The following is a 26,102-nucleotide window of genomic DNA, read 5'->3' on the forward strand; positions in this document are numbered from 1 at the left end:
ATATATGCACTGTTCATAATACAATGGCATCATAGTATATATAGAGGTGACGTTGTGCAACTTGTTTTTTTCTTTCTGTGATATATCAGACACCCTTCTCTGTCTGCATACAGATCAACCTCATTCTTTTTAATTGTTGTGTTATATCCCATAGAATAAATAGAACTGTAGTTTACTTACAGATTTCTCTACTTTAAAAAATCACCTTGGGACTTCCCTGATGCTCCAGTGGTTGAGACTGCGCTCCCAATGCAGGGGCCCCGGTTTTGATCCCTGGCGAGGGAACTAGATCCCACATTCTGCAACTAAGACCCAGTGCAACCAAATAAATACAAACAAAGTGTTTTAAAAACACCTATATCTACTTTTTCCACATACAAATAAAACTGCATTGATCTTCCCTATACATACGTGCTTATGTACTTATGCAAGTGATTCTATAGGATAAAATCTTAGAAATGGTGATGGCAGGTGACAGTCTATGCATTTAACATTGGAAATAAGTACTATAATATGTACCAATATTGTATGAGAGTGTCCAGTTCCCTGTACCTCTGCTGGATATTATCAGCCTTATAACTTTTACCCATATGATTATCTCATTTAATTTCCATTTCCCTTATCACTAATAAGGTTGTGCTTCTGCCCATTTTTTTGGTCATTTATATTTCTTCTGTGGACTGTCAGTTCTATCTTTTACATGTTTTTCTTTCAAGGTTTATCTTTTCAAAGTTGATTTGAAGTGCTCTCTGTAAAGTATAGATATTCATTCCCTGCCACTAAATGGCTTCTTAGGTGGCCTAATCCCAAAATTCTCTTCCATTTTCTTCTATTACATTTATAGTTTGTTATTTTACTAGATTTTTTGGCTCCATCTCTAATTGTTTCATATGGTATGAGAATAGGAATCTCAGTTTTTAGAAAATAGGTAGCCATTTGTGCCATTATGTCTCTCCCCAACTCATTTGAAATGCCACCATTATCATACTCTGATTTCCCATATCCATATGGGTTTGTTTTCAACCTAGCTTTCTCTTCTGCTGATATGTGTCTATTCCTATGCCAGTGTTTTTAAGTACTTTTGCTTTATGGTATATTTTGATATCTTTTTTAAAAAGATAGTATTATACATTTACTGTTCCAGAAAACTGGGGAATCAACTTAAGTTCTGTCTTTTCAACATTTCATTAAATAAGGTTAGCAAGAACTGATACCATTCTCATTTTGATCTGGTTCTTCCAGAAGCATCATTTATCTCAGTATATTTGTAGGGTTTCTTTTATGTTTGTATTTCTAACACACTTCTTGTTGGATTTATTGTAGCTTTTTATAACTAAAGATTGCTATTTTGATAGGTGAAAATGATATATCACTTAATTTACACTTTGACTCTAGAGAAGTCAAATTTTCTCAAAGTGTATTTAACTATTTATGTTCTATGAATTATTTGATCATATTTTTGTGTTGGGTTCTTAATCTTTTATGAGCTTATCAGATCATAAAGATACTAATCCTTTGTCATAAGTACAGAAGATATTTTTCCAGTTTATTGTTTGCCTTTTAAGTTTATCACTTATATTTTTACTTTGAGAAGTTTAAGAGTCTAATATAGTTAAATTTTGTCAATCTTTTGTGATTGTTTTTTTTACTATTGCTATTAAAGTCCCCTGAAATTTTATACTGAATGATTTCATATTTAGGACAGACAGATTTGCCATGTAGAAAGTTAGACATGTTGGCCTGATAATGGAATCAGTTAAGTAATTTCTTTATAGGTATTTGACAATGTAGTGTTATTATAGTGATTATAATATAGTTATATAGTCTATATATATTCTATATATAATCTATATATAGATTATAATATAGGTATTATAGCTAATGACTTTTGTTTTCATTGTAAATGACAGAATATTATGTATTTTACATATATGATATAGTATGTACCAGGATGAGTGAAACATTTGGTTATGATTTTTCATTTTAATTTTTGGTACATACAGTAATTCTAGTACCTTTAATGAAATTGTGTCATAAGAATTCTCAGATTAAATGTTTAAAGAAAGTAGATGGTGTGTTCTGATGTTAAATTTGCTATAGTGTTAAGATTAGAATATATCTTTAATTGACTTGTCTGTCTTCACAGGGAGAGTTATCCAGATTTTTGTCTGTAAAACTCTCCCCCTCCCCTTTTTCTTCTCTCAGATTCTACCATAGTTAGGTAAAGTTACATTGATACAAGTTTTAGTAACTGTTTTGCAGATGATCTAATGCTCTCAGTTCCTGGAGTTTATATATGCAAGTACACTACTTAAATTACCCTTTTCTTATCATAATGAATGTGCTTTTATTGCTTTAAAAAAACCCTTAAAATATTTATTAGGAAAGATCAGCATCTGAGAATAGGAGTTAATACGCTTTCTCATGGAGAAATTAGTCCATGGAATTATAGTCAATAATTTATGGTAAAAGAAAAATCAAAATAGGTATTAGAACTGTACCTAAAACTTTCTGTAGTTTGACTCTAAGACTGAATATTTGGTTTTTATATCTTTTGAATACTAAATACATTGTCTTATATACTGTACACCCTCAATGAATAAAATATTTGTAGTGAATAACCAAATGAAACACCTCTATTAATGGTACAAATTCTTTTCAAATTGCTGGGAAGTACAATTCTGAAACTTCTACATTAATTTTGTTTAATCCATTAAAGTATGTACAGACAGCCTGCAACATAGCTTTCCTACCACTTACGTTAGAAATTCCTTTTATACTTAGGAAGTGAAACTGTTAGTTGCTCAGTCATGTGCGACTCTTGCGATCCCACGGACTGTAGCCTGCCAGGGTCCTCTGTCCACGGAATTCTCCAGGCAAGAATACTGGAGTGGATTGCCATTTCCTTCTTCAGGGGATCTTCCCAACCTGGGAATTGAACCAAGGTCTCCCGTATCTCCTGCATTGCAAGCAGATTCTTGACCATCTGGGAGCCACCAGGGCTTAATATTTGTTTACTTGATCAGTTGGTTAGCTCATTTGTAGATGACTTCTTTGTTGAATTAGGTCTTTTGATTTTCATGTTAGTTTAAAGAGCTATCTAGAACAGTGCTGCCCAATAGAACTTTTCTGCCATGATAGAAACATTCTATATCTGTGATGTCCAGTAGAGACTCAGCTTACTGCATGTGACTAATAAATACTTAAATGTGGTCAGTCAGACTGAGAAACTGATGGTTTAATCTTATTTAATTATAAATGACTTAAATTTCAAAAAAAAGCATGTTGCCAGTGGCTGCTATATTAGACAGCACAGATATACATGGGCTTCCCAGGTGGCACAGTGGTAAAGAATCCAGCTGCCAATGCAAGAGACACGGGAGACACAGGTTCAATCCCTGGGTGGAGAAGATCCCCTGGAGGAGGTGACTGAGCTTCCCTGGTAGCTCAGTCAGTAAAGAATCCGCCTGCAGTGCAGGAGACCCAGGTTTGATACCTGAGTTGGGAAGATCCCCTGGAGAAGGAAACCAAACCACTCCAGTATTCTTGCCTAGAGAATTCCATGGACAGAGAAGCCTGGCAGGGTACAGTCCATGAGACCGCAAGAGTCAGACATGACTTAGTGACTAAACCACCACCACTACCTGGAGGAGGAAATGGCAAACCACTCCAATATTCTTGTCTGGAAAATTCCAAGGACAGAGGAGACTGGCAGGCTACAGTCCATGGGGTCACAAGGAGTCAGACATGACTGAGGGACTGAGCACACATGCATGTTATACCTACTTGATTTTCATGTAGTTTTCCAAGTTATTGTAAGTTTAAATTTTGGGTAATTTTTCTAATTTCACCAGTAGTGTGAGGGAAAACTCTTTGAAACCTATGGTAAAAACAACAACACAACATCTAATTCTTTTTTTAAAATAGTAATTTCTTTTATTATTATTATCATTTTGGCTGCACTGAGTCTTCATTGCTTTGCATGGGCTTTCTCTAGTTGTGGCAAGTGGGGACTATAGTTGTGGTGTGGGCTTCTCACTGTGATGGCTTCTCTTGTGGAGCACAGGCTCTAGAGTGTGCAGGCTTCAGTAATTGTGGCCCATGGGCTCAGTATTTGTGGCTAACGGGCTCTAAATTGTGGGCTCAGTAGTTGTGGCTCATGGGCTTGCTTGCTTCATGGCATGTGGAATCTTCTTAGACCAGAGATTAAACCTGTATCCCCTGCATTGGCAGGCGGATTCCTAACCACTGCGCCACCAAGGCAGTCCAACAAGATCTAACTCTAAAATTTCCCTTATTGGTATTTTGAAATGTTTACTGAATTATGTGCACAGTCGGGATCACAAGACTCATTTGCATAGAATTATATATTTGATGGAAATAATTTACAATGATTATAATAAAACTGTTTCTTTGTATTTGATTTTCATTGCATTTATATGAAATGTTAGGCTGTTACATCAAACATACCACAGACCATTTCTCCTCATATCTTGAGGTGATATTCTGAGGAAAAACGTATGTTCTAAGGACCCATGAACTAATGCTCATTTTAAAATTGGTCCATGTTAATAAAGCTTTTGTTCATTTTTAAGCAGCTGATTTAGAAGAAAGTTTTAATGAACATGAACTGGAGCCTTCATCGCCTAAAAGTAAAAAGAAAAGTCGCAAAGGAAGGCCACGAAAAACTAATTTTAAAGGACTGTCGGAAGATACCAGGTCTACATCCTCTCATGGAACGGATGAAATGGAAAGTAGTTCCTATGTAAGTAGAAAATTGTTGGATTCTTACTTTTGTGGCAACATGAGTATACCTGTGTTTATAGGTAAAGTTAATCATTTGAAGTGTTAACTAAGCTTGAGGTACTGATAGCATATTTTTTATGGATTTTTTTCAAGTTTTTCTTTTTCTTTCACGTTTGCAGAGAGATCGGTCTCCACATAGAAGCAGCCCTAGTGACACCAGGCCTAAATGTGGATTTTGTCATGTAGGGGAGGAAGAAAATCAAGCAAGAGGAAAACTGCATATATTTAATGCCAAGAAGGCAGCTGCACATTATAAGTGCATGGTAAGTATGGTTCTTTTTATATGCTTTTAAATCCAAGTTTTGGAAAGGCATTTAGCTAGTGACCAAATATAGAACTTCCCTCCACAGTATTCATATTTTAGAATTAGGAATAGCATATCCTATAATCCCAAATCTTTTTAAAAAGTATAATTGACTTGTAACATTATATGTTTCAGGCATACACCGTAGCAATTCAATGTTTTTATATATTATGAAATGATCACCACAATAAGACTAGTTACCATGTATCATAAAAAGTTGCTGCTAAGTCGCTTCAGTCATGTCCGACTCTGTGCGACCCCAGAGATGACAGCCCACCAGGCTCCCCTGTCCCTGGGATTCTCCAGGCAAGAACACTGGAGTGGGTTGCCATTTCCTTCTCCAATGCATGAAAGTGAAAAGTGAAAGTGAAGTCGCTCAGTCGTGTCCGACTCTTAGTGACCCCATGGGCAGCCTACCAGGCTCCTCCGTCCATGGGATTTTCCAGGCAGGAGTACTGGAGTGGGGTGCCATTGCCTTCTCCATCATACAAAGTTACTACAGTATTATTGACTAGGTCTCCTATGCTGTATATTACATCCCCAGTTCAGTCTCTTAGTCGTGTCCGACTCTTTGTGACCCCATGGACTGCAGCACACCAGGCCTCCCTGTCCATCACCAACTCCTGGAGTTTACTCAAATTCATGTCCATTGAGTCAGTGATGCCATCCAACCATCTCATCCTCCGTCATCCCCTTCTCCTCCTGTCGTCAATCTTTCCCAGCATCAGGTTATTTTGAAATGAGTCAGTTCTTCACATCAGGTGGCCAAAGTTTTAGAATTTCAGCTTCAGCATCAGTCCTTCCAATGACTATTCAGGACTGATTTCCTTTAGGATAGACTGATTGGATCTCCTTGCAGTCTGAGGGATTCTCAGGAGTCTTCTCCAACACCACAGTTCAAAAGCATCAGTTCTTTGGCACTCAGCTTTCTTTATAGTCCAAACCTCACATCCACACATGACTACTGGAAAAACCATAGCTTTGACTAGATGGACCTTTGATGGCAAAGTAATGTCTCTGCTTTTTAATATGCTGTCTAGGTTGATCATAACTTTTCTTCCAAGGAGCAAGCGTCTTTTAGTTTCATGGCTGCAGTCACCATCTGAAGTGATTTTGCAGCCCCCCAAAATAAAGTCACTCACTGTTTCCATTGCTTCCCCATCTATATGCCGTAAAGTGATGAGACTGGATGCCGTGATCTTAGTTTTTTGCATGTTGAGTTTTAAGCCAGCTTTTTCACTCTCCTCTTTCACTTTCATCAAGAAGCTCTTTAGTTTTTCTTTGCTTTCTGCCATAAGGGTGGTGTCATCTGCATATCTGAGGTTATTGATATTTCTCCCCATAATCTTGATTTTAGTTTGTGCTTCATCCAGCCCAGCATTTCTCATGATGTACTCTGCATATAAGTTAAATAAGCAGGGTGACAATATACAGCCTTGACGTACTCCTTTCCTGATTGGGAACCAGTCTCTTGTTCCATGTCCAGTTCTAACTGTTGCTTCCTGACTTGCATACAGATTTCTCAGGTCAAGTGGTGTAGTATTCCCATCTCTTGAAGAATTTTCCACACTTTGTTGTGATCCACACAGTCAAAAGCTTTGGTATAGTCAATAAAGCAGAAGTAGATGTTTTCCTGGAACTCTCTTGCTTTTTGATGATCCAATGGATGTCAGCAATTTGATCTCTGGTTCCTCTGCCTTTTCTAAGTCCAGCTTGAACATATGGAAATTCATGGTTCACATACTGTTGAAGCCTGGCTTGGAGAATTTTGAGCATTACTTTGCTAGCGTGTGAGATGAGTGCAATTGTGCGGTAGTTTGAGCATTGTTTGGCATTGCCTTTCTTTGGGATTGGAATGAAAACTGACCCTTTCCAGTCCTGCTGATTTTTCCAAATTTGCTGGCATATTGAGTGCAGCACTTTCACAAATCATCTTTTAGGATTTCAAATAACTGAACTGGAATTCCATCACCTCCACTAGCTTTGTTCGTAGTGATGCTTTCTAAGGCCCACTTGACTTCACATTCCAGGATGTCTGCCTCCAAGTGAGTGATCACACCATCATGATTATCTGGGTTGTGAAGATCTTTTTTGTAGAGTTCTTCTGTGTATTCTTGCCACCTCTTCTTAATATCTTCTGCTTCTGTTAGGTCCCTACCATTTTTGTCCTTTATCAAGCCCATCTTTGCATGAAATGTTCCCTTGGGATCTCTAATTTTCTTGAAGAGATCTCTAGTCTTTCCCATTCTGTTGTTTCCTCTATTTCTTTGCACTGATCGCTGAGGAAGGCTTTCTTATCTCTCCTTGCTATTCTTTGGAACACTGTATTCAGATGCTTGTATCTTTCCTTTTCTCCTTTGCCTTTTGCTTCTCTTCTCTTCAGAGCTATTTGTAAGGCCTCCTCAGACAGCCATTTTGCCTTTTTGCATTTCTTTTTCTTGGGGATGGTCTTGATTCCTGTCTCCTGTACAGTGTCACAAACCTCCATCCATAGTTCATCAGGCACTCTGTCAGATCCAATCCCTTGAATCTATTTCTCACTTCCACTGTATAATCGTAAGGGATTTGATTTAGGTCATACCTGAGTGGTCTAGTGGTTTTCCCTACTTTCTTCAATTTATGTGTGAATTTGGCAATAAGGAGTTCATGATCTGAGCCACTGTCAGCTCCTGGTCTTGTTTTTGCTGACTGTATAGAGCTTCTCCAAGTTTGGCTGCAAAGAATATAATCAATCTGATTTTGGTGTTGACCATCTGGTGGTGTCCATGTGTAGAGTGTCCTCTTGTGTTGTTGGAAGAGAGTGTTTGCTATGACCAGTGTGTTCTCTTGGCAAAACTCTATTAGCGTTTGCCCTGCTTCATTCTGTACTCCAAGGCCAAATTTGCCTGTTACTCCAGGTGTTTTTTGACTTCCTACTTTTGCATTCCAGTCCCTTATAATGAAAAGGACATTTTTTGGGGGTGTTAGTTCTAAAAGGTCTTGTAGGTCTTCATAGAACTGTTCAACTTCAGCTTCTTTAGCATTACTGGTCAGGGCATAGACTTGGATTACTGTGATATTGAATGGTTTGCCTTGGAAACGAATAGAGATAATTCTGTCGTTTTTAATATTGCATCCAAGTACTGCATTTCGGACTCTTTTGTTGACTATGATGGCTAGTCCATTTCTTCTAAGGGATTCCTGCCCGCAGTAGTAGATATAATGGTCATCTGAATTAAATTCACCCATTCCAGTCCATTTGAGTTTGCTGATTCCTAAAATGTCACTGTTAACTCTTGCCATCTCCTGTTTGACCACTTACATGGCCTAGATTCACAGACCTAAGATTCCAGGTTCCCTTGCAGTACTGCTCTTTACAGCATTGGTCTTTACTTCCATCACCACTCACATCCACAACTGGGTGTTGTTTTTGCTTTGGCTCCATCTCTTCATTCTTTCTGAGTTACTTCTCCACTGATCTCCAGTAGCATATTGGGCACCTACCGACCTGGGGAGTTCATCTTTCAGTGTCCTATCTTATGCCTTTTCATACTGTTCATGGTGTTCTCAAGGCAAGAATATCTTGCCTTGGTTTGCCATGCCCTTCTCCAGTGGAGCACATTTTGTCAGAACTCTCCACCATGACCCATCCGTCTTGGGTGGCCCTACATGGCATGGCTCATAGTTTCATTGAGTTAGCCAAGGCTGTGGTCCAGGTGATCAGATTGGTTAGTTTTCTGTGACTGGTTTTCAGTCTGTCTGCCCTGATTAGTTTTCTGTGACTGGTTTTCAGTCTGTCTGCCCTCTGATAGAGAAGGATAAGAGGTTTGTGGAAGCTTCCTGATGGGAGAGACTGCCTAAGGGGGAAACTGGGTCTTGTTCTGGTGGGCAGGGCCATGCTCAGTAAATCTTTAATCCAATTTTCTGTTGATGGGTGGGGCTGTGTTCCCTCCCTGTTATTTGCATGCCTGCTATGCATGCTAAGTCGCATCAGTCCTTTTGGACTCTGCGCAACCCTACAGACAGCAGCACACCAGGCTCCTCCAGTCCGCAGGATTCTCCAGGCAAGAATACTGGAGTGTGTTGCCATTTCCTTCTCCCTGTTATTTACCTGGGGCCAAACTATGGTGGAGGTAATACAGGTAATGGCAACCTCCTTCAAAAGGTCCCATGCAGGCACTGTTACACTCAGTGCCCCCATACCTGAAGCAGGCCACTGTCGACCCAGGCCTCTGCCAAGACTCCTGGACACTCACGGCCAAGTCTGGGTCAGTCTCTTGTGGGGTCACTGCTCCTTTCCCCTGGGTCCTGGCATGCACAAGGTTCTGTTTGTGCCCTCCAAGAGTCTGTTTCCGCAGTCCTCTGTAAGTTCTGGAGGCTCTATGGTGGGGTTAATGGCGGCCTCCTCCAAGAAGGCTTACGCCACACCCAGGTCTGCTGCATCTAAAGCTCCTGCCCCTGCAGCAGTCCACTGCTGACCCGTACCTCCGCAGGAGACACTCAAACATGGTTCTGTCTCAGTCTCTGTGGGGTCTCTGGGTCCTGGTGCACACAAAGTTTGTTTGAGCCCTCTGAGCGTCTCTTTTAGATTATGTTCTATAATCCCAAATCTTCATAAACTCTAGATTTTAAAATATATAGTGTTTATGATTTTAGTGGGATTTAAAGTAATCCTGATTGTAGTTACTGTGTTCCAGATAATCCATAATTAACAGTCTTATAACTAAAAACATCACCTTTATGAACTTGTCTTGGAAGCTGTGTTTAGACCCCACTATAACCTGGTAAAAATCTCTCTTATTGTATTTCTTATACTGTATTGCAGTTATTCATTTATGAGCCTTAATTCCTTGAGGGTAAAAACTATATCTTTGCATCATTAGATACAGGCCTGACACATAATATATGTAAGTATTTTTGAAATAGGTTGTATTGAAATTATTTATCCCATTGATGATTAGCTTTTAAAAATTATATTATTTATAGAATTCTCTAGTGGTCCAGTGGTTAGGACTCTACACTTTCACTGCTGAGGACCTGGGTTCAATCCCTGGTCAGGGAAGGAAGATCCCACAAGTCATGTGACATGGCCCCAAAGTTTTTTTAAAATTATATTACTTATTTCAGGAGTTCTTAATCAGAGATGCATATCAAATTTATGTGGGGAGGTTTTTCCAAAATATATATCCCTGGAGTAGATCCCAAACACGTCTGCTGCTGCTGCTGCTAAGTCGCTTCAGTTGTGTCCGACTCTGTGTGACCCCATAGATGGAAGCCCACCAGGCTCCCGTCCCTGGGATTCTCCAGGCAAGAACACTGGAGTGGGTTGCCATTTCCTTCTCCAATGCGTGAAAGTGAAAAGTGAAAGGGAAGTCACTCAGTCGTGTCTGACTCTTAGCGACCCCAGGGACTGCAGCCCACCAGGCTCCTCCATCCATGGGATTTCCCAGGCAAGAGTACTGGAGTGGGGTGCCATTGCCTTCTCCGCCAAACATGTCTAGTTGGAAAAAAAAATCTCCAGGTGATTCTGATCTGTATCTGTGGTTGAAATTTGTCATTTGAAACTATTTTTTTAAACTTTGTGGAAATGTAAAATAGTTGAGATGACAGGATGACACTGCTGAACTCTTCTTGTTTAATGAAGCATTTAATCTTGTTCCTGTACTGGCAATATTAGTTTTATTCCATTGTTCTTATTTTGAGTTATATTTTAATCAGACATGTGACTAGATTAAAACAATATTTGAGTCGTATTTGATTAAGGAAAAGTCATCTTTCTCAGGATATTAAAATAATCTAACACATTTGTGCACACATTGTTTAATCTTTTCCTCACAAGGATTCTGAATATTACATGTTTTTGCATTTTTCTTCTCTAGTTATTTTCTTCTGGCACCGTGCAGCTCACAACAACTTCAAGAGCAGAATTTGGAGATTTTGATATTAAAACTGTACTGCAGGAGATTAAACGAGGGAAAAGAATGGTCTGTGCTTTTATGTTTATGCTATGCACCGTTACTCTTCTGACTTTGTGCTTTAAATTTAGAACACATCTTAAATTCATCCAGTCACCAAAAATTTTAATATAAAGTAGCTCATGTGTTAAAGCAAAGTATATATTTGACTCATTTGTAATATAATAAAGGATGCTGATGTTACTGAAAGTTATTCTTCTTTCTATGTAACTTCATTACTTAAGAGAATTATACAGAGATTTATATTTCAGGGTATTTTGAGAGTCTTTTAATAAAATAAATGAAGATGTGAATGTGACACACCTTATTAAGTTTAAAATGTTAAATTGTTTAAGCTCGCTTTAAGAACAATTTCATGACCCCAATAGAGTATTGAGAACCTCCCCATGTTGTTATTCATTCTTTTTTTTTAAATAAAAGGAAAAGATTTTTTTCAGAGCCTTCTGTTTAAAGTTCACATACATAGTTGTCTCTTAATATGTTTATCATAGCTTTAAAGTTTCCTTTATAAAATGTGCCTAAATCTCGTGTTTTTAAACATACTGAATTACTAATAAATAGCTTTAAGAAATACTGGCATCTTTATTTGATCACTTACTCCTTTACAGTTTATGAATATTATAAAATGTTCTAGGAATGCAAAATATTTAAGACAGCAGTTGTCTCTAGAAATGACTTTATTTAAAAAATTTTTATTGTGAAAGTTTTCAAACATCAAAATTAGAAAGGCTAGTAATACATGTCTGTCCATCACCTTGACTCATCAAGAATTTGCGGCACTCGTTTCATCTATGCCTTTTATTCTTGTTGCTTGAAGTATTTTAAAGCAGAGCTGAGACTTCATATCATTTCACCTCTACATATTTCAGTATGTATCTCTTAAAAGTTGGGCATTTTCTTACCTAACCACAATGTTATTACAACTTACAAATTAACAATGAGTCTTCAGTATCATTTAATACCTAGTTTGTATTTGTTTTTCCCCAACTGTCTTAAAGCTATCTTTTTAAAGTTGGTTTGTGTGAATCAGAGGAGGTTCACACATTGCATTTGGTTGTTACATATCCCTTAGGTAATTTAGGGCACTCCGTCCTCCCTGTCTTTATTGTTTCTGTTTTGTTGTATGCCATTGACTTGTTTGGTGAAGAAAATGAATTAATTGTCCTATAGAACATCCCACATGTTTTATTTGTCTGTTTGCTTTTTCACAATGCCATTTAACTTGTCCCTCTATCCACCAGATTTTCTTTTAAAGTGGAAGTTAGATGTAAAAAACTGATTAGATTCAGTTTTCAACATTTTGGGGGGTAAGAACTCTTCACAGGTGGGACTATATCGTCCATATTTTATCACATCAGACAAGTCATAATGTCTGATCCTTGGATTCAGGTGGTGAGTCAATCCCTCCATTGTGAAGTTCCCCTTTGATCTGTTTCAGACATTGCTGATCTTTGTCTGAATTGATTAGAAATGACTTTTTCTCTGTGGAACTGCATTTTTGAAGGTATAAAAATTATTGATATCATCTGTTCCATTTAAATCCAGTTCAGTTTCTTGATACTTTGATTATTCTTTTAAAAAACGAAACTCCTTTAAAACAGAATGTGGAGTATTAAAAAAAAATAAAGGGGAAAACAGTCATATGATGTTGAGCAATGTTGTTATGTCATACATCTGAAGTCCAATAGGTGACTAGGATAGCCATTCAGTTCTCTTGATCAGCTTGCTTGCTTCTACACTATTGACCGTTAGTGTCAGCACTAACCTAGCATTTTCCCATGTGTGCTTCAAAGGAAATCGCTCCATCAAGATGCTCTCCCACTGCTCCAAAATTAAAAGGGCATCTGGAATTCAATAAACTTGGAAACTGTTTACTATACCCTCCTTCCTGGAGGAAAGGCTGTCAGAAGTTCTGCAATCAAGTAATCTGTTTAAAACTAGCATTTCTCAAACTTCTTTGAGTATGAAACTCTTTTGCCAACAATCACCTTAAGTCTTACGAGAATTTCAGCCCCTTAGTCTCTTTCTGCCCTTTTGCCTACTTGGTAGCAATCCCTTTCTGGGGGGCATTGCTTTCCTATCTTCTCATTCTTCCCCCTGGTCATAATAAGAAAGGGACTGATTGCAGGGAAGAGAAGAAGCCAACCACTAAAATATAGAATATATTTTTATGTGTGTTTGCCAGTATTAAGGAGTGTTCCCTTTATGTTTCAATGTCAGATTGCTAATGGTTACTAGAGTTAAATAATGGAAACATCAGGGGTGACTACATATTAGAAAGTCAAAGTATGATTTAGATTGTAACACTATTTAATATATATGCTATACTATAAGTTCAGTGTACTCTCTTTCAATAGAAAAACTTTTCTTTGTAACATGGAATGTTTGGCTGAAATATGGCTAAAATAGAAAAAATAAGATTGCATAAACTTGGAAATACTGCTTATAATTATTCTTTCTCTTCCCCTAAACAGAAATGTACACTTTGCAGTCAGCCTGGTGCTACTATTGGATGTGAAATAAAAGCCTGTGTTAAGACTTACCATTACCACTGTGGAGTACAAGACAAAGCTAAATACATTGAAAATATGTCACGAGGAATTTACAAGTAAGAGAACAACAATTGTCCATTTTCCTAAACTTGTCAGTAAGTAACCACCCTTAAATAGATGACATTAGTTTACTTGCTCACGCTTCTTAGGTGATGTTTAGCCACGTATAGAATACTGAGGACGCTGTATGAGTACTGCAGTGGCATTTTCCTCTGCCTAGACATCTCTGGATTAGCATTTGTTTATCCAGTGTTTGTTATGCTTCCTATGTGCCTGGCATTGGGCTAGGAGCTGAGCATACAACAGTGATCAAAATGGACACAGACTGTGTCTTCATGGAAGCTCACAGTCTAGTGGGAGAAACATATCAGTCAAATGGCCACATAAATAAATATACAATCACAAACTTCATAAACGGTATAAAACAGTGGTCCTCAACTTTTTTGGCACCAGGTTTCCGGTTCCGAACCAGAAGAAAATTTTCCCATGGACTGGGGTGGGGGTGGGGGGATCGTTTCAGGATGATTCAAGCGCATTACATTTATTGTACTAATGATAATCTATATTTGCAGCCACTCCCCAGCGATAGCATCACCACCTCAACTCCACCTCCAACCATCAGGCATTAGATTCTCATAAGGAGTGTGCAACCTAGATACCTTGCATGTGCAGTTCACGGTAGAGTTCGCCCTTCTATGAGAATTCAGTGCTGCCACTGACCGGACAGGAGGTGGAGCTCAGGCGGTAATGCAAGCAAAGGGGAGCAGCTGTAAATACAGATGAAGCTTGGTTTGCTCACGTCCTGCTGTGCAGCCTGGTTCCTAACAGGCCATGGACTGGTACTGGTAGGGGTTGGGACCCCTGATGTAAAAGTTCTGTTACAAAGTGCTGTGAGAGCATATAAGGAGGAGGAGCTAACCTAGTCTGTAGTGGAAAAGTGTCTAGGAATTTCCTTAAGGAAATAGTGCTTGAGCTGAGATATCAAAGGCAAAATGGATGTGGGTGTTGGGAAGGTGTTCTAGGCAGAGAGAACAGTGTGTGCAAGGCCCTAAGATGGTACACAAGCCAGGGTGCAAATGGTGGGGAGGGGGGAGGTGATGGTAGGAGACTACTGCTGCAAGTCCAGGTGAGAACTGCTGGTAGATTAGAATAGTAGTTGTGAAGATAGAAGTCTAAAGGTACTCTTGGAAGACTGATGAAAGAGTAAGGTTTGGAGATTTGGGATTCTATGTTACCTTCATTTTTTTATGGTCTTCTTACCTGTGCTGCATTGGACTAGTGGTATCAATATGAATCTCTAATGGTTCCCATTGTTTAATCAAATGGAGAGTAAGTTGATAGGGATCCCTGAATATTTATTTGGTTTGTCTTTGCAAGTTGTAAAGGACTTCTTTGCTCTCACATTCCCAGTGTGCAGTAAACCAGTGACCCAGAGTCAGCTACTTCATGGACAAAGCAGTTTGTGTCAGCAGTCACCAAGCCATTTGGGTGACTGCATGAGGTGCTAATGCTGTGTTATAAACTTGGCCAAACTTTGCTTAATAATAAAGGCACATGTTTTTCAAATGAATTCTATCAAGCCTTTAAGGAACAGATAATTCCAATGTTATTTTTAAGTCCTGCTGCTGCTAAGTCGCTTCAGTCGTATCCTACTCTGTGCGACCCCATAGACTGCAGCCCACTAGGCTCCCCCGTCCCTGGGATTCTCCAGGCAAGAACGCTGGAGTGGGTTGCCATTTCCTTCTGCAATGCGTGAAAGTGAAGTCGCTTAGTCGTGCCCGACTCCTAGCGACCCCATGGACACAGCAAAAAATGGAAAACTTCTTGATTCATTCTGTAACACTTGCATAGTTGTGACACTAAATCTGACAAAGATACCATTTAACAACAGAAATTTAAGAACTAGAGACTGATCTTACTTTTATAAATATATGTACCAAAATCCAAAATATTAGAAAATCAAATCCAGGGCTGTAGTCTAACAGTTTCAAGATTATTCAAAATTAGGACTGTGACCCATTGTAATTAATAAAGAAAAATCCTAGCACTTTCCTAGTGGAAACTGAAAAGACATTTGATATCATTCAACATTCATTTCTGAATTTTAAAGTAAGGTAGCAAAAGTACTCTTGGTTGTAAGCTAGGAGTCTTACTAGAGTGTTAAAAGAAAAAAACAGCTTCTTTGGCATTAAAGTAAATGGACCATGGTTCTTAACCAGAAGGTAGAGAGAGCCCTCTTTAAAAATGGTCATGCCTGGGCCCTACCCTCACAGTAGGTTGAGGCCCAAACCTTGTATTTTATGACTTGCCAGGACTTCCCTGGTGGCTCAGATGGTAAAGCGTCTGTCTACAATGTGAGAGACCTAGGTTCGATCCCTGGGTTGGGAAGATTCCCTGGAGAAGGAAATGGCAACCCACTCCAGTACTCTTGCCTTGAAAATCCCATGGATGGAGGAGCTTGGTGCAGGCTACTATCCATGGGGTCGCAAAGAGTCGGGCATGACTGAGTGATTTCACTTCACTTCACTTAAGTGATTCTCAAGTTCATCTCTAATTAAGAACCACTATACCAATACACTTTCATTCAGATCATTTCATTTCATTTCATTTCATTCAGATCATTTCAACAAGACAAGGGTGCCAACTACCAAAGTCACTTTCACTGTTCTTCTGGAGGGTTAAGCTGGTACAACAAGGAAAGGAAGGAAAATGTATAGTAAATATTGTGAAGGAGAAAAAATTGTCAATATTATTGATTTCATTGTCTACCAAGAAAATCCAAAGAAATCAACTCTGAATTTATTAACAGTTTATAAGAGCTCACTCAGTAAGACTGCTGAGTATGAGATGAATTTTTAAAAACAATTCCATGACGAAAAACCCCCACAGTTCCATGGCAACACACTCCAGTATACTTGCCTGGAGAATGCCATGAACAGAGAAGCCTGGCAGGCTATAGTCCATGGGGTTACAAGAGACTCAGACATGACTTAGCAACTAAACAACAAATAGCTAGTTAAAAAATGTAAAGGAAAACTGTCTCCCACTCCCCCTGCCAAACTCTTACTCCTCTTCACACACACACACACACACACCAAAGGTGAACTTTGTTTTAAAAAAATAGCATCTTACACAGGACCCCAATGAATGACAAAGTATATTATGATCCTTGATAGACTCAACTTTGAAAGATACTTATTCATCCCAAGTTATACATTTTAATACAATTTTAATGAAATCCAACTTTTTGACAGTTTTATCTGAAAAAGTAAATGTAGTATTATTGTCTATTAGTAATGATTGTTACCTTATATACCTGGAAAAAGAAATGGAAACTTAAACAAGATAGAAGTTTGTTTCTTTCCCGAAAGACGTCCAGGGGAAAGCAATGCAGATTGGTAGGCAGCTTTTCAGTGTTATCATTGGTCCCCATTTCCTTCTTCCCATTGTCTCTTCCTTCCATAGGAAGCAGGAGGAAGCAGGGGCAAAGGAAGATGAAAGGGCCAAGTTGCTGTTGCTCCACCTGAGTCAGGCTTTAATCAGCCTTCCTGGAATTTCCATACACTCAGCATCTCATTTGCCAGAATTTAGTCATGTGTCCAAAGGAGTCTGGGAAATATACTCTTAGTGGACACATTGCTACCCAAACTATGGTTTAGTACTATGTAGGTAAGGGCAGGGATAGATATTGGAGCAGCCAACTAATCTTTATCACATGAAGCCAAGAAAATTTTTAATGCAATTGAGAAGAGAAATCTTCCTGTTATATATCAAAGCCAATCATATTGTATAGTAATGAAAATAGTATGGTACTGGCCCAGGGATAAAGATCACTGAAGATAGATCCATATCTTTGTTGGAATCTTAGAATCTAAGAAGATGCCTTAGTGGGTATTGCTGCTATCACTAACAATGCAATGAAACTTCTTACACATACATGTTCTTGCACTGTTGTCTGCTCAGTCCACACAAGCAGACTAGTAGTAAAAGATATATATTGTTTAGGGTTTAGGTCTCCAATGATAAATTGCTCTCCATTTTATATCTGTGGTTCTTTAGAGAATTTAAATATTTTACTTTTATTTGGGGGGAGGCAGAGTTTACAGGGGAAGTTTCCTTTCCTGGTTAACTTGTGTGTGTTGCCAGTAAGGACTTGGACACCATTAAAACTAATTTTAGAAATGGAAATGTTCACAGAGTTGGAGGCTTTCTGCTTAGAGAAGTTGTAATGTTTCAATCATGTGCTGAGTCACTCAGTCGTATCCAACTCTTTGTGACCCTTTGGACTATAGCCCGCCAGGCTCCTCTGTCCATGGGATTAATTTTTCAGGCAAGAATACTGAAGTGGGTTGTCATTTTCTTCTCCAGGGCATCTTCCTGACCCAGGGATCAAACCTGTGTCTCCTCTGTCTCCTGCATTGCAGGCAGACTCTTTACCCGCTGAGCCATCAGGGAAGCCCCCAGTCCAGATATAGTCTACCAGTTGAACTGAACTGAACTGAATGTTTGTTAAGTTGCCAGGGGAACAGAGCTAAAGAGTTAACCAAAGGTGAAATTCTCATGCAGAAAGGGGAAATATTTTTATTAACGTTTCACCTACAATAGCAAGAAGAAAAGAAAGAAAGGAAAAAAATCAGAATTCCATCAAGAGACTTAGTAAATGAATTTTCGTACATACAAGCATCTAGTGGAATGCTATGCAGCAGTTAAATAAAGTAGACCCATGTGTAGAGTTATGAAAGAGGTATTTCCAGTCAAGGGGGGGAAGTTGCATAATTCTATTTTAGCATATGAAAAGTACATGCATACAAGATATGTGTATTTTTTAAAGCCTATTTGTCCAAATTATATTTAGATCCCGTCACATTATAGGATTGTTTTTGGCCACACTGCACAGTATGTAGGATCTTAACTTCCTGACCAGGGATCAAACCCATGCTCCCTGCATTTGAAGCACAGAGTCTTAATCACTGGACCACCAGAGAAGTCGCATGGTTTTTATACATAAAAGAATTTCTTGGAGTATCGTCAGCAAATGTAATAGCTGTCACCTCTTATTCATTGCATAGGGAAGAAGAGACAATTTTATATTCTCCTTTATATAGTTCATGAGCAATACATTATTTTTTAAAGTAGCCAATAATGTTTTATTTTTAATTTTATTTAGTTATTTATTTTATTTGGCTGGGCTGGGTCTTAGTTGTGGCATATGGGACCTAGTTCCCTGACCAGGGATTGAACCCCAGCCCCCTGAATAGGGAGCATGGAGTCTTAGCCACTGGACCACCGGGGAGTCCCCCAATAATATTTTAAAATAACAAGCTCATTTAAAATATTTAAAATCAAATATATGAGAATTATTGTATTTAAAATTTAACTTTATTTAGATATTCTTTTCACAATAGTTATCCATTTTCATTTCAGAAAGAAAATGGAAACTACAGATAAAAATAAAACTTAGTATCAACTTTAATTCTAGCATCAAAGATAACTTTTAAATCTTCTGGAATGTTTTCTTCTAGACATTTATGTGATTATTTACATGTATACATTTAAAAAACCAAACTTTCTTATATATAATATTTTATAACCTGTTTCCCACTTCCTGTATCTTTAGTAGAGGCATTTTTTCTGTGATGTTAAACAGTAGCACATCACCATTTTAATGGTTGTCTAGTATTCCACTGAATGCGTGATTTAGCCTGTTTAATCAGTTCTTTTAGACGTTTAGATGGTTTTTTTAGTTGTTAGAACACCATGTTGCAGTGGTCATCTCTGAACAAAAATATTTGGACTGGGATCTACGATGATTTGAAATGTTCTTTTTATTTTTTCACATTGAAATTTGTTTCTAAAATTAGAAGGTGGAATCTAGCTTTTTTCATGGACACCATTGAGTTCAAATAAGTCCATAACCGAGTAGTTTGGGGAGAGAAGAATGGGCAGATAGGAGGAAATGAAAGGAGGAATATTTCTACATGAAATGGCTTCCTTCCCTTCTTTCTTTACCAGTCCTCTCTGGATCATTAATCAGTTCAGTTCAGTCGCTCAGTCATGTCTGACTCTTTGCGACCCCATGGACTACAGCGTGCCAGGCCTCCCTGTCCATCACCAACTCCCAGAGTTTACTCAAACTCATGTCCATTGAGTTGGTGATGCCATCCAACTATCTCATCCTCTGTTGTTCCCTTCTCCTCGCTTTCAATCTTTCCCAGCATCAGGGTCTTTTCAAATGAGTCAGTTCTTTGCATCAGGTGGCCAAAGTATTAAGAGTTTCAGCTTCAGCATCAGTCCTTCCAATGAATATTCAGTACTGATTTCCTTTAGGATGGATCATGAATATATTCATATTAAAAAGGCAAGGGAAGATTATATAGTGATCTTTGTATCCTGTTTTATTGTATTTCTAAACTATATAAATATATAGTTTTCTAAAATGTTAGCCTCCCACCATAAAATAGTAAGTTCTGTGACAGCAGAGATCTTTGACTGGTCAACACCTGTGGCCTGGGTGTCCCGACTGAGGAAAGACACATAATAGATCTATGGGAAATAGTCCTTGAGTGAAAAATAATCCCAGAGAAGATTAATATTTTTCTAACAAAGAGCTCATCTTTTAGATAAAATTCTGTTATCAAAATTTCTAAAACTACACAACTCCTAGTCTCAGCAGGTACCAAGTTATTGCACAGTTGTTTCATCTACATTTTTTTCTTTCTGAGGTATGTTAAAGCAGAATCCCAGATCTTCTGTCATTTTATCCTTAGATACTTTAGTATCACTGTGCAATTATTATCACACTTTTTAAAATTAACAGTAAATTCTTAGTATCATCTCATACCCAGTCCGCTTGCACCTTTCCCCAGTTGTCTTGAAAATGTTCTTTTGGCCTTGATTTGTTCAAACTTCAATACATTCACAGTCCTTACATAGCATTTAATGGAAGTCTCTTAAGTAAGTCTCTGTCAATAAAGAACAGTCCCCACTCCACCCTTGCCTTTTCCTCCTCCTTATTGAAGAACCCTGATAAGTTGTCTTGGAAAAGCCCCTTGTTCTAGATTTTATCTATTTGCTTGTTCGTGGTTTCATATACCATATACCTCATTTCCTACCCCTCTGTATTTCCTGTATTTATAACTTGGTTCAAAGGCTTAATTAGATTCAGGTTGTATTTTGGAGGAAGATACTTCACAGGTACACTATAAAAAAGTCTCACTCTTGATACTTGAAGTCATGATTTAAAAAGTGATTCCTAATGTGCAGTGTTTGAAGAGTAGAAATTCTCCATAGTTCTTTGAAAATTATTGAAAATGTTTTAAGAATAAAAAGTGACGAGCAAAACTATGTCAGAAGTCAATTATCCTTGTTGCCCCCCCAACCCCACCTCTGCCGTTTATTCTACTCACTTGTTAGAAACGTTCATGTTAAAGCTACTCTTACATCATCTGTGGCAGATGAATTCTTACGTGATCATCTTTTATCCATTGCTGCCCACAAGAGGGCATCTACTGAACATTTTTTAAGCATTGTTCCATCTTGTCATCTTGTGTATAATTGCCTTAAAACTAAGCTCAGATCATCCCCCACCCTTCTCTGACTATGGTGGAGATGATTGATTATGCAAAATATATTGGTGCGTATATAGTAAAACACCAATAGTAAAGCTTCCCTGGTGGCTCAGATGGTAAAGAATCCGCCTGTTAATGCAGGAGACCGGGGTTCGATCCCTGAGTTGGGAACATCCCCTGGAGAAGGCAGTGGCTACCCACTCTAGTATTCTTGCCTGGAGAATTCCATGGGCAGAGGAACCTGGTGAGCTACAGTCCATGGGGTCAAAAAGAGTCAGACAAAACTGAGCAACTGACATTTTCACATATATACTGAAAATTGATATTTTTATGTTGGCTGAAAACCTTTTTAATCTCATTGGGCAAAGTGAGGAATTGCCTTATATTTGAACATATGTGGTAACTTTCATCCTAAACCAGAGGTTTTATTTGAGATGAACTTTTTGTATCTCATTAATAGAGTGCTTTCCTTTCTATTAAATAGAAATGAACCTTTACCTAATTGTGGAGAGTTTTTGGATGAGGAGACCATATTTTAAATGGGCGTCAACCTCGTCCACTAATGATGTAAATATGTTCTCATCAATAATGACAAAACATTTTGAGATTCTTATCTTTCATCATTGTAGACTATATTGTAAAAATCATAGTGGAAATGATGAGAGAGATGAAGAAGATGAAGAACGAGAGAGTAAAAGCCGAGGAAAAGTAGAAATTGATCAGCAACAACTAACTCAGCAGCAGCTTAATGGAAACTAGGTATGAAAGTTAACTATATTGGCTGTGTTGTCAGAATACAGTACACACTGATAAATATATATTGAACTAATAATGTGCAGTTTGGTTTTTTTTTAATGCTATTATATTTAGTTAAGCATGTTACTAGAATGCTGAGGATGTGTAGGCTTGCATAGTTTTTTTTTCTTTTAACTAGCTGATTTTGTAACTGTAAAAACAAGCTATCCACTTTATCAATAAATGTAGTTGTAGTGTCAAACCAATAAGATATTCTTGCTCCTCAATAACATTTTATTTATTGTGCTCCCCTCAAGCATCATATTTTACATTTTTTTATCATCTTTTAAACAGGTTCATGGGACAGAGTTAGAAAACTGGGAATGAATAAGACATCCATAACTACTATTCTTTTTTCACTGTTTTCTAAAATCAAAAAGGGTTTGTAACTTTTTACTGCCCAACTCTTAGATCCTTCATTGAACTGCCTAAAAGCATCTTGTTTGTTTTATGAGCCTTCACTAGATGGCAGAGTTTGACATGTTGATATTACGTAGCTGTAGTTTGCAGTTTCTGGGAAGCAATTGAAACACTATTAACCCTGTGTATAGTGTCAACAGTTAAAGCAGACATTGAAATGAAGTAAGCTATATTTCTGGACTGAACAAAGTTCTACTGTTTAGAATGTCTAAGTTTGTTTAGTGGATTCATACTCAAGGGAAAGCGTAAGCAAATTTCACTTTACAGTACAAACATGCCTCTGGTGGCAACACATGGGAATTTTTGAATTTTTTTTTCCACGCTCAAGTAACGGAGGCTAGAAATGAAGAGAACCTTCTTTTTCTCTTGGCTTTGACAGCACATGCTAAAAAATCTCTTCCAAGAAGTGTGCTAAAGCTTTTCATTTGGTTCCTGTTAAAGTTGTTTTCACTGACCAGCATGGACTCGGGCAACTGGTGATTATAAGCTTTGAGCTCCAGTGCTTATGCCAAAATTCTCTTGACAGTAAACCTCTTCTCTTTTCATGTCATACAAAGAGCTTCTAGCAAAATGATTGGATCCTTTCAAGTTTAAACTAACATTTGGCAACAGCAAATGAAACCTCTTTAAGATTTAAGGGGTTACCACTTACTAAGGACTTTAGCCACCATGTCTGAAACTTGTTCCTCTCAAGTGCCGTGTTTTTGTGGAACACTTCATATATTGGCCCAAAGTATGTAAGGAGGTCTCATGTGCTGTAGAAGTAAAAAAAAAAAAAACAGTCTTTGCATAAAACAGTATTTATTTTTAATTTTGTGACCACTATTTTAGAAACTTTATTTAATATTTTTAATGTTTTCATTCATTGCTTTGCTTATCTATAAAATAGGCTTCTGTGTCCTATTTTCCTTCTGGTAATGTTCGGTATTGTTTCATTGATCATCAGAATTGTTTCTCAAAGCCTAAGAACCCAGCTTTTTAGAAAGGATTTTCACACTGGCATTTCTAGCTAGTGATATTTTCTTCCATTTACCTGCTGAAGCACATTTATCTATTTCTTTGTGGCAAAACCAAAAAAACTTTAGTTGTGTTCTGCCTAATATTACCATAGCACCTCAGTATCAAGGGTAGGGATTCTGATTTCTGGTTTATTAACCTACCACATTAAAGCAGATTAGCCAACAAGAAATAACATGTTAACTTGACTGTACATTGAGATGTTCTGCAGATTATGGAAAAGCATTTTAAAAATGTAACAGGTGGAAAATTACACTGTGCTTAATGACTGATTTTTTTTAACTGCCAGTCCCTTAAAGTCACATTTGTCAAGTGTGTATTCACACATTTACTTAAATCAAGGGACTCAATGATTGCTTTATTTTAACCATCTTTTATTATTTTTAGAAGGAAACTAGCTTTAGTAGTGGATTGCCCTATACGTTGTTCTCCTTTTGCTCTAAATATACCATTGGATTTTTTTGTGTATGTATGTGATGAATTTTCAAAATTCACCATGACTTGAAGTGCAACGACAGATCTAGATGTTTGTTTACCAAGCTATGTGACTTTTCCCAAAGGATCTGTACTTTATTTCCTTACAGCAGCTTGAAACCCATTATTTTAAATCTTTGAATCACTGTGTCTAGATCATTTTTACATTGTGTGCCATAGACTTACCCACGGAATAATAGAGCACCTTCATTTTTGGACAACTACTGTAATGATATTTTTAGGAAAAATGGAAGGTGCCAAGGGGTAATAATGGCCAGTCAATAATCATATAATGAACTTCAAATACTATAGCTGTCAGTTAATAAATTTGTTATGTAATAAAGTGTATGACTTTGTATGGGTTTCTTCAACCCTTTCTCTGCCACTAGCAACCAGAATAGCACTTTACCATTTGGTTGGCTAGATAAGTGGCTGGCTACCTATTTTTCTCACTGTGGTGTCATTGGCTAAACAGTCTTTCATTAAAAATTGAAATGTAAATTGAAGTCACATGAAAAATCACCTTCGGTTGTAAACTTCCAATATTTTGATTCTCTATCCATGTTTTCGTCACATGCTGAGTAAAAGTGCCTTACAATGTAAAAATTGTACAGTACTTATGTTCCCAAGTAGCATCATCATCTTTTGGGTAGTAATTACATTGTGGTATGAATATTTAGAAAAATGGACCTCAGCAGTGTATTTACTGTTCATCTCTTAAGTCCTTAACTGTAGTTTTAATAAGCATGACATTATTTGATAAGTATATAACATTTACATCATTTCAAAAAATACTGCCATGACTGTCCTTTATGCATATTTTAGCTTAAAATTTTGAAGCATTTTTTCTTTTTTCCTTTTTTTTTGTTTTGTTTTTGTTATCGATATTAAACAGTGTAATCTTTGCAAGCATATATTGAAGATTATTCTGGAGCATTTATTGCCTTACCAGAAATGTTAGTAAGAAATGTTCTTTAGAGTAGAAAGATAGACTTGAGTTTCTATACTTTAATGAGCTCTTTGTTCCTGGGGGGAGGGGGGTGGGAAGGGTGAGTTTTACTTTCATCTCAATTTATTAAAAACCCACAACTGAAGTACATTTTATTTCAATGATCATCAGTTTTAGAATTTCAGATAGTACTTGCTCTGGAGTACATGTTACTCAAGATATTAAGAGAATAACAAGATATGTAGATCTACTGTTAAATCAGAATCTATGTACTTGAACAAATGTGTGAATCTTAAATATCTCAAAGCAAAAGAAAAGTGTTCTAGAATGTTGTTGCTTTTTTAAGAAGCACTAAAGTTAGACCAAGGTATACAGTTTTGTTCTAACAGACATTTAGGTTATTGTAAAGATAAGGAATGCATTATGGGTCAAAATCAAACATTCCTCTCATATTATGTATATTTTGTTCCTGTTATATTGGCTTTATTTTCAAAATTGTAGTTTGTAGTATTAGTTTCCTTTTATTGGTATTCTTGCATATACTATTCATTCAATAAATGAGTTATGACTTTCATGTTTGTACTTATGTCTTTTTTGTACAAGGGTATGATGAAGCTTATCTGTAACTGCAATAGTATTATGTTCCTTTTAGTCTTGCTATTATTTCAAGGTGAAATGCCTAGTTTGTTTAATAACTTTGTGGTTAAATAAGTATGAAAGAGAGAAAAATGTGAATTTGAGTTAATTTTGACGTTTCACACATAAGGCTTTATCAGGGAGAGAAACAGCAAATCTTTCAAAAGTATAATAGAACTGCATTACATCTTGTTTCTTTTATCATTACATGATTCAGATACCTATGACTTACATCAGATCCTCTGAAACCTAGTTACAAGGCGATTTTAAAGATAAACCCAAACTCCTAGTATAGTTTATCAGCTTGCTCATAAGGGTGCAAGGTTAATATCCTTGTCATAAAGGAATTCCATCTTAAAGATTTAAATATACTTCCTTTACTGTGGACACTTCTAGCAGTAGTGCTCATATATTGAGGTGGTCCTATTGAGGGCAGAAATCAAAGTTTTGGTTGGTAGAATATACTCATTCCATACATATAATTTCTAACCTGCATGCCTGCATCCCTACTCAAGAGGAAAAAGAAATCAAGCAAGAGATTGCTGATTAATGCTGGAACTAGAACTATAGTGTGCTTTATTGCAAATGTTACCTGTCATGTTTGAGTGAGTGAGTGTGTGTGTGTGT

General features: G+C 37.4%; 1 protein-coding gene across 6 annotated transcripts in view; it reads left to right on the forward strand.

Annotated features, from left to right (window-relative positions):
* PHF6 (PHD finger protein 6) overlaps positions 1 to 25,413 on the forward strand; it is a 48,829-nt gene extending 23,416 nt beyond the window's left edge. For 2 of the 6 annotated variants that reach the window (XM_024988002.2, XM_024988004.2), the window contains 6 exons: positions 4,596 to 4,765; positions 4,926 to 5,069; positions 10,969 to 11,073; positions 13,539 to 13,672; positions 21,814 to 21,943; positions 22,274 to 25,413. In XM_024988002.2, the coding sequence (XP_024843770.1) occupies positions 4,596 to 4,765; positions 4,926 to 5,069; positions 10,969 to 11,073; positions 13,539 to 13,672; positions 21,814 to 21,943 (683 nt within the window). In that variant the 3' untranslated portion in view covers positions 22,274 to 25,413. 6 annotated transcript variants of the gene reach the window in all.
* Positions 25,414 to 26,102: the final 689 nt, after the last annotated feature.

Source organism: Bos taurus, chromosome X (assembly GCF_002263795.3).
Source record: "Bos taurus isolate L1 Dominette 01449 registration number 42190680 breed Hereford chromosome X, ARS-UCD2.0, whole genome shotgun sequence".
Taxonomy (NCBI): domain Eukaryota; kingdom Metazoa; phylum Chordata; class Mammalia; order Artiodactyla; family Bovidae; genus Bos; species Bos taurus.